The 8,495-nt window shown below is 43.0% G+C and overlaps 1 protein-coding gene across 1 annotated transcript in view; it reads left to right on the top strand.

The window, feature by feature from the left end:
- Positions 1 to 629: 629 nt before the first annotated feature.
- XKR6 (XK related 6) overlaps positions 630 to 8,495 on the top strand; it is a 311,416-nt gene continuing 303,550 nt past the window's right edge. The window contains exon 1 of the mRNA XM_039222643.1: positions 630 to 1,894. Coding sequence (XP_039078574.1) covers positions 1,137 to 1,894 — 758 coding nt within the window. The 5' untranslated portion in view covers positions 630 to 1,136. The remainder of the gene's footprint in view (positions 1,895 to 8,495) is intronic.

The raw sequence follows: 8,495 nt of genomic DNA, 5'->3' as shown, positions 1-8,495 counted from the left end.
CTATGTTTACTGACAGAGTTTTAGCACCAAAAAATTTCCAAAAGGCAATCTTCACACATTCAAATAGCTTGAACAAGTAATTGATACACCTTAAACTCTGGCTAGTTCTGAATTTTTCAAATTAAGGTCACATAATTTAAAAATCACATACTTTAAAAAAGTTGGTAAAAATACATTCAATGATGAAGAAAATTCATTCAAGGTCATTAATGCCAATTCAACCTTTGCTCTAACAGTCAAGGTGCAATAGGTTGACTTTTAAATGGACTTTGGATTTTTCTTAAGGGAATGGTGAAAACTTTATTACTAAAGATGGCAAAGTTGTCAGTGACAAGAAAATCAGGGGGTCAACAGAAAGAGGTGTCCAGATACAAGTGAGAATCAATCAGTTGTGTGTGGGAATCTAAACTGATTTATGCAATTTCTCAAGACCCTCAAAATAAGAAAAGAATAAGAGAGAATTTTGAAAGAAAGAAAAAAAACAACCAAAGAGGTGAGACACAGCCATTTTGATGGGGGGGGGGGTGCCTAACTACTCAATGAGGTCATCCTATCTCCCGGAAGTGACACGTAATCACCTGCTTTGCACTAGCTCCGCCCCTTCCCTCAGAGGTCCCGCCCCTTTGCCAGCAGCCGGGAGGGTGTTAGGGGGCGTTTCTCCAGGAGGAAAGCTGTGAGCTGCGACGCTGAGGAAGGGGACCCCAAAACGTCTGGCACTGCCCCCTCCAGGGATCACTTTGGACCGCATCACTCGGCCCAGCGGGATTCAGAAACGCCGAGGGGTCAACCTGATGGGTTTCGGGGTCAACGGAAGAGGGGAAGGGGAGCCCTGGCGGGGAGAACCCCCCGGTCCCCCGCCCAGCAGCTGAGGCACAGGAGGGCGGCCATCTTGGCCGGGAGGGTAGGGCTGGGGAGCTGCGGGCGCCGTGCGATTGGGGGGCTCGCCCGGAAGTGACGCCAACTACCCGGAAGCGGAGGGGGTTCCCTGGCCCACTCCCCCCTCGTTCGTTTGCTCCCCCGCTTCCTCCCCGCCCCCCTTCCTCTCCATTCGTTTCCCCCCCTCCCCGTTCCCTGCCTTCTTCCCCCCCCCACCCGTCCCTCCCCCCCCAACCTCCGGAGCTGGGAAGAGAGTCAAGATGGCGGCGAAATCCGATGGCGGTGGCGTGGGGGTGGGCTTCGCCCAGCTGCACAACCTGGACGAGGCAGTGGGCAGCGGCGGCGAGGAGGACGGGGAGCCCGGGGGAGGCGGCTGCGGCGGCGGCGGCGACGGCAGTGAGCCCGGCGAGAGCAGCTCGCTGCACATCTGCCACTGCTGCAACACCTCCTCGTGCTACTGGGGCTGCCGCTCCGCCTGCCTGCGCTCCCTCCTGGGCAAGAAGCCGCGCCGCAGCGCCGCCGCCGCCGACGGGGGGGACCAGCCGCTGCAGCCGCCCGGGGCCGCCGGCGCCGACCACCACCCCCCGACGCCTGCCGCTCGGCCGCAACCGCCGCCGCCGCAGGTGGAGCGGCCGTGGCTCGACTGCCTGTGGATCGTGCTGGCGCTGCTGGTCTTCTTCGGGGACGTGGGCACCGACCTGTGGCTGGCCCTCGACTACTACCGCAAGGGGGACTACGGCTTCTTCGGGCTGACCCTCTTCTTCGTGCTGGTGCCGTCGCTGCTGGTGCAGAGCCTGAGCTTCCGCTGGTTCGTGCAGGACTACACGGGCGGCGGGCTGGGCGCCGTGGAGGGGCTCAGCAGCCGGGGGCCCCCCATGATGGGGGCTGGCTACGGCCACGGCGCGGCCCGCGGCGGCCCGGGGGCCTCGGCCACGCCGGGGGCGCAGCGCCTGTGCCGCCTCTCCGTGTGGATCTGGCAGTCGGTCATCCACCTGCTGCAGATGGGGCAGGTGTGGAGGTAAGAGCACTGCGGGGGTGGGGGCGGGGGCCCGGGCAGCCGGCCCTGCGGAGGGCCCCGCGGGCGAGGCCGGAGCCCTCCCGAGCCCTTTCTGCCCTCGAGGTGACTTGCAGTTGGGCCCCTCGGACGGGTCTGGCCCGGGGTCTTGAAGTAGGGGTTTGCCGCGCACTTCCCCGGGCGTCTCAAAAAGACCATCGTTTGATCTGGATCCCTGGCCACGCCTTTTGGCCCTGGGAGGCCCCAGTCCCGCTGTTTGTCTGGCTTCTTCCCTGGTTCGCACTTAACGGAGACCCTGCCTCATCCTTTCCTTCCCTCACATCTCTCTGGACCTCTTATTTCCGTTGTCCCTTTCCCCTGTTTCCCAAGGTAACCAGCCACTAGCGCTTTTTATCTGCACCCCAGCTCGCCTCCTGGGGGGGGGGAACCTTCTTTCTTCTAAGCTGGTTTTGCATTCGGTTTTGTCCCCCGGTGAGACATCTTCCCCTCTTCCCCCGTCTTCTCTCCGCAGTGGCCTGTGTGGGGCCCTGTGCAAAAAACCCCTCTCTGCCTCTCCTTTTAACACTCCTTTATTCCATGCCTCCTCCCCCCTGCAATCCCATCCCCTGCAAATTGACTCCAAACCGCTGCCCTCGTTGAAGGAAAAAATGACTTTTTTTTTTTTTTTTTTTTTTGCTAGATTAGACGTACCCTTTTCTTGGTGACAGGTAAAATTGTGTAGTATATGATGGCTGTAAGCGTTTGTTTTTTAACTCTCGCCTCCAGAAAGTCAATTAGCCACCTGGACACCTATTCTGGAGGAACATTGTTTTTTGATACCTAGGCCAGTGCGTAGGTGATTTATGTTTACACAAGCCCAAGCTTGGCCCTGCGGCCCTTTCCTCTTTTGTAAATTTCCCCTGTGCCTGGTGACTACCTCGCAAACCACTTGCAGGTGTTCTTTTTGCTACCCACCTTAACTGACTTAACTAAGTAAATGATACCATTAAAATCTTAGTAAATCTGTGCCTTCCAACTTAAAAGCTTGAGTGTATTCTGGAAACTGTGAGTGTAGGTAAACATTTGCAAGAAAATCAAATCTTAACTGAAGCTAAATTACACAGAGCTCAGTGAGAAGACATTTTGCCTAGATAGCCCTGAGTCCTGCACCTAGTAGGAGGTTTTAGGTACTCTGTAATTTAGTTAACTGAAATGTACTTAGGTTAACTGACAGTAGAGTTCATTGTCTTTTGAATTGTTTGTCCAGATCTCTCTCTATAGTTGTAAATAAAGATGTTTCAGAAAGCATGGGATTGAATTAAGTCAAATCATGAAAGCGACTGCAAGAACTTTGTCCTGTAGAATTTATACGCAGATTCAGGATGGGAGACCTGTGAGTGGTTCCTGATTTTTCTGGTACTTCTAGGCTTGTTTACTGGTGTTCCTGGATTGAACCTAGCAACCTTTTTTCCCAGCCTTACTCGTCTGCAAATAATTGGTTTTCTGCTGATAAGTTTTTAAGAAAGGGATAAAACAGCAACAAAATGATGACTGATTAATTTTTAGCAGTTTTGAGGGTAGTGTGGGGTGAAGAAAAATTTTGAAATAGGTTTTGAATTTGAAATCTAAATCTAAAAACATCCCTGAACTCCCAAATCCATCTTGAATCAAAGATAGTGTGTTTGATATGGGTATACTTTTTTTTTGATTTCCTGCAGGTTGCTAAGATGCAAAAGAATGAAAGGGGGAGAGGGACAGGCAGTACTGGGGAGAGGAAGATTTTGAAAGACTAGTAAAAAGAAACAGCATGTATTTAATAACTAGGTTTCTGAGCAAGCCAAAGCAAGGCCTCTGTCTTTCCCTGTCTTTGACTCCTAAGTGAAAACAATCAGAATTTTGGTGTCATGCGAAGTTCCTGGGAGAATTGTTTCCAATGTAATCCATCCTACGTATTTATTAGTGGTAAGCTTTTGGTACATAATGGAATTGAGAGTTCAGCTTCACAAATTTTTTTAGAGCAATTTCCCCCCCATTGACCGCAATCTTGATTGCATGTGGGCAAAGAAGTCCCTACTTTGGAACAAAGTAAAAAGTACATTTTAAGTGTAATTTTAGGCTTTTGTAGTTGTTTAAAGTAGGGTAGTATGTTTCTTTTCCAGTTCTTTCTTGCACTCTTCAAGATTTGCAGTGGTATATATATTTCAGAAAGATGCCTGTGATTTCACTATGTTGAAATCTTTTTTCAAGATTGGAATATGTGTCTAAGTATTTCATAAAGTTTTGAAAGTATAAAGTGCTAAAAGATATGTTAATTCAGCTAAGTTATTTATTCCAGAGTAGCTGAACTTCAAAAGAAGTATTTGCGGATGAAGGATTTTATTAATTTTAATTTTTTTTCAGTAAGCTTGTTTTGTTAGAAATATTCCAGGGGCAGGGTCTCCTCTTTACTACCTGCTAGGCACATGGCCTGTATGCAAATAATTCATATGAAAAGCTTTAGAGAGAGGTTTTTACCTTTTTTTTTGGTTTAGTTTCTGGGCAAACAATTATGAATTAGTGGGTATAAACATACATCGCCTCAGAGTTTACTGCAGATTTTTGGGGTTACAGTTGTTCCTTTAATTATGTTTGCTACTTAAAGTTTGCTATTTCATGTGGCCATGTGACAAAAAGGGTAAGTCCTCAGAATTATATCACTGATTTGGGCTACATTTCTAAGAAACATATTGGTAAAGTTGTACATTGTTAGCACTGATTTCATTAAACTATGAATACCTGTCTCTTCACATGCCTTTTTTTTAATGTGAAATTATTGGACTCTTGCTTGAACAGATCTCAGTGCTAATTTAAGAGAATTTAGTTTCTCTTGATAGCAGCGTGATAAACTTCTATGTGTGATGCCTTTCCTGTCGAGACAAAATACTTGATAGCTCTTTCACCAAATGACTTTACAGAATATAAGAAAATATTTTTGGCTAGGCCAGAATCGGAGCATGGAAGAATAGTTGTCTGTGGGATGATTTGGTTTCATGAACCTCCTTTTGCAGAGTTTTGGTGTGTGATTAGGGTCTACTTCATGCATGCTTTACTCTCACTAAGTCCTTAACATGTAACCTAACAGTGTAGCTTTATTTTCTCTGTTTTTCAGGTGCTTTCCCCAAGGATAGAAGGCGTATGAGTCACTCGTAACAAGAATATGAGTCAGGATTCAGTTTAGTAAAAGTGTTATTAGGAAGTGTGATCATTTTCTTAGAGGGTTACAGCTTAGAAACAGTTTGATTTAATTTGCGTATTTGCATTGTTGTATGTGTTTTCCTTCAGTGTATCGGCCTTCCTCTACTTTTGTGCTACGTTTAGAGGGTGTTTAGGATTTCAGCAGTTCTCTGCAGTCACAAGCAACAGTTCTTTGACATTTCATCTAATGTCATGATATCGCAGCCAATCATTAATTTCCCTATTTGTTTTTATGGGTTTGTTTACAGCTTTCTTTCTCACAAAACAGAAGAAGAATTTATGTAGAATCTTAATGTTTGCCATTTGTAAAGTGAGTATCAGCCGTCTTTTCTCTTAGGAGTCTTTTCTCTTAGGAGATGATGTGGGGTGGAGGTTACCTTCAAGGGAGGAAAAAAAGGTGTTTCACGTATCATATAGCCCTATCCATCTATGAACAGTTAAAAGCTTCGTGTGTTCTGCACTTTGTCCTGTTTTAAGACTGGCATAATATAGGGAACACAGCCCTTTTAATCAGCAGCAAATGTCGCCGGGCTGGTGAAGATGCTTTTTTCATTACTCCTTCACCACCCCTCAAATATATAGGGACACTTGACATTTTAAGGGTCTTTGTTCTTGTTGAATCTTTTAGAATGTTGGTTCTTATTAACTCTGGCTGAGGATAGAACCTATTACAGCTTTAAAAAACAAAAAAGAAAATGCTTAAGGTCCCAGAGTGGGACACAAGCAACTTTACTTTTAGAAGCTCCACAGATGATTACATGGGCAGCCAGGCTTGAGAAACACTTTTAGAATTGTTTCAGCTTGTTCATTTGGAGAGTGTTTGTTGGATTTGTGTTCTTAATAAATGATGGAACAGTTGAGAATGGAATGATGTGGTACTATGAAGTTTGGTTCCTGGACCCAGCTTAACAAAAAGACTTTACCTTGGAAACAGTACCTAAAAAAGTACATGGAGCTGTTGCTGGTATAGGCACTTAAGGTACTCTTGTTTTTTGTTTTTTTTTTCTCCTTTGAGCCGAGTATGGGTCCTCTTTAAAAGGATTTCTAAATTGAAAGTACTCTTAAATAAATGTAGACCACTTCTTTGCTTTTGTGTGATTCAGACAGTACTTTTATAATTATGTTGCATATAAAAGGTATATTACGTTTAACTTTAAAATGAATCTCAAGTAGGCTTGGGGTAAACATAACTGGGCTTAAAGGGGTATTCGACTAAGTGATCTATAATGTTCCTCTAGCTCTAAGAGTTTGTGATTTAAGAATGGAAACTTTACGGGGCGCCCGGGTGACTTAGTCGGTTAAGTGTCTGACTTTCCCTCAGGTCATGATCTCCGCGGTTCGTGGGTTCGAGCCCCGTGTCGGGCTCTGTGCTGACTGCCAGCTCAGAGCCTGGAGCCTATTTCAGAGTCTGTATCTCCCTCTCTCTCTGACCCTCCCCTGCTCACGCTGTCTCTCTCTCTTTCTCCTGGAAATAAATAAAAATATTAAAAAAAAAAAAAAGAATGGGAACTTTACCCCTTACAAATAAGGAAATTTCATTCGTATGGGGCCAGAGTACTAGTCACTGTCAAATGAAGATTGTATACGTGTGTGTGTGTGTGTGTGTGTGTAGGGGGCTTTACATGTCTTCTTATTACTAGATGGGAATCCAAATATTTTAAAAATACATTACATTTTATCCATAAATTTAATGGAATTCTGTTTCAAAAACAAGTCAGTGGGATTTTTTTGAGGGGAAATGAGAAAAATTGAGAAAAGTAAATGTTTTTGCATAATCAAAAAAATCTTGTTGAAAAAATGTTGAGACTTATCAGAAAATGGATGTGCTGTAAAGTGTCAATAATTAGAACAGTGTGTGGCTGGCAGAGAAATTAGGCAAACAGGTAGTGAAGCAGAATAAGGAGTGAGGTAATAGACAGGTTTATGGGAATTTAGCAGATAGTAAAGCATTTAATCCATGAAGGGGAAAAGGGTAATTTAACAAATGATATTGGGGCAAATGCCTATCTGGTTGAGAGGAATTGATCTCTACATTACATATTAAACCTAAAAGAAAATATAAAATAATAATTTTGTAATTTTGCAGTGGGCAAGACCCTTTGATACCATCGAAAAAAGAAAGTCAGATACCACAACATTAACTGTCTTATGTAGTAATTCCTTTCCCCCTACTACCACCTGAAAAATCATAGAAATCCATGATTAGTAGAAGTTATATATTTAGATAAAGAGTTACTTTCTCAAGGAGAGTGACTATCAAGAGAGCCTCTCTGAAAGTTGTTTCTCATTTTTGAAAGAATAAAACAGTAAAACTTGACATTTATGGTAACTTTTCAAGGGAAGGTGATGAAAAAAATGGCATGCATTGAATAACATTGCAACTAGTGATGAAGGATAGTATTTCCAGAATGATTCAGAAACAAAGCATTAAACTCTATGTTACAGAAACCTGGCATTCTGAAAATCTAGAAGGCACATGTCAGAAGTCACAGGCAGTTCATTTCTGTCTCTTAACAATATGTGCTTCGATTTTGCAAACTTTATCCAAAGGTCATTTAGTTAGGCTTCTGCAACTGATAAATTCTGTACTATTGCAAAGATACTGTGAGATTGCAAAGATTCTATGGGATTCAAAAATAATCCATGTCTTATGTATTGCCATTTTCACCCTGGGCTGGTAGCTTTATGGTGTTACTTCTGCAAGCAAGTTTATGCCAAAACTTTAGTTTACTTCCCATGATGTTGTTTACCTGATTTTTTCTAGTTAGAATTCTGGATTTCTTATTTGTTTCTGAACAAGTTAAAATTCTTTTTAAATGTCATAAATCCACAATCTCATTTAAAAAATTCAGTTACTTTTTATATTTGCCTAAAGACAATTCACTACTTACTGTTATTGGAGATCTTTTTAAAAAAAATTTTTTTTCTAAGGACAGGACATATATAGTATGGTATACAGGGAACACTATATTGGAGTAAGAAGTCTGTTTTATCATTCTGCAACTTACAAAAAAAATCTCTGGCTTTAGTTGTCTCATATTTATCAAATGAGATAAAGTTAATGATTTTTAAGGTCTCTTCAGTTTTAAAAAAGCTTATTATGCTGATAGGTATTAACACTCTGAAGTTTTAAAGAAACCATTTTCATGCTCTAGTTTGAGCAATTAAAATATTTTAAAATGTATAGGTTTCCCAGGAACTGCTTTGAAATTTTACCATGTGTTATTTGCATGTACTGACACATTCTCATTATTTTCAATAACTTTGCTGCCTGTAGAGGCATTTTTATCTCTCTGTAGTTAATGTTAAAATTTATAGCAGATTAGACTTTCTAAGAAATGTGGTAATGCTGGTTTATTAGCTAATTTTGTGAATTTGCAATTTCAGCCAA

Source organism: Hyaena hyaena, unplaced genomic scaffold (assembly GCF_003009895.1).
Source record: "Hyaena hyaena isolate Hyena2069 unplaced genomic scaffold, ASM300989v1 scaffold_1169, whole genome shotgun sequence".
Taxonomy (NCBI): domain Eukaryota; kingdom Metazoa; phylum Chordata; class Mammalia; order Carnivora; family Hyaenidae; genus Hyaena; species Hyaena hyaena.
Note: the sequence above shows the minus strand (reverse complement) of the source record. Positions and strands in the feature narration are given on the sequence as shown.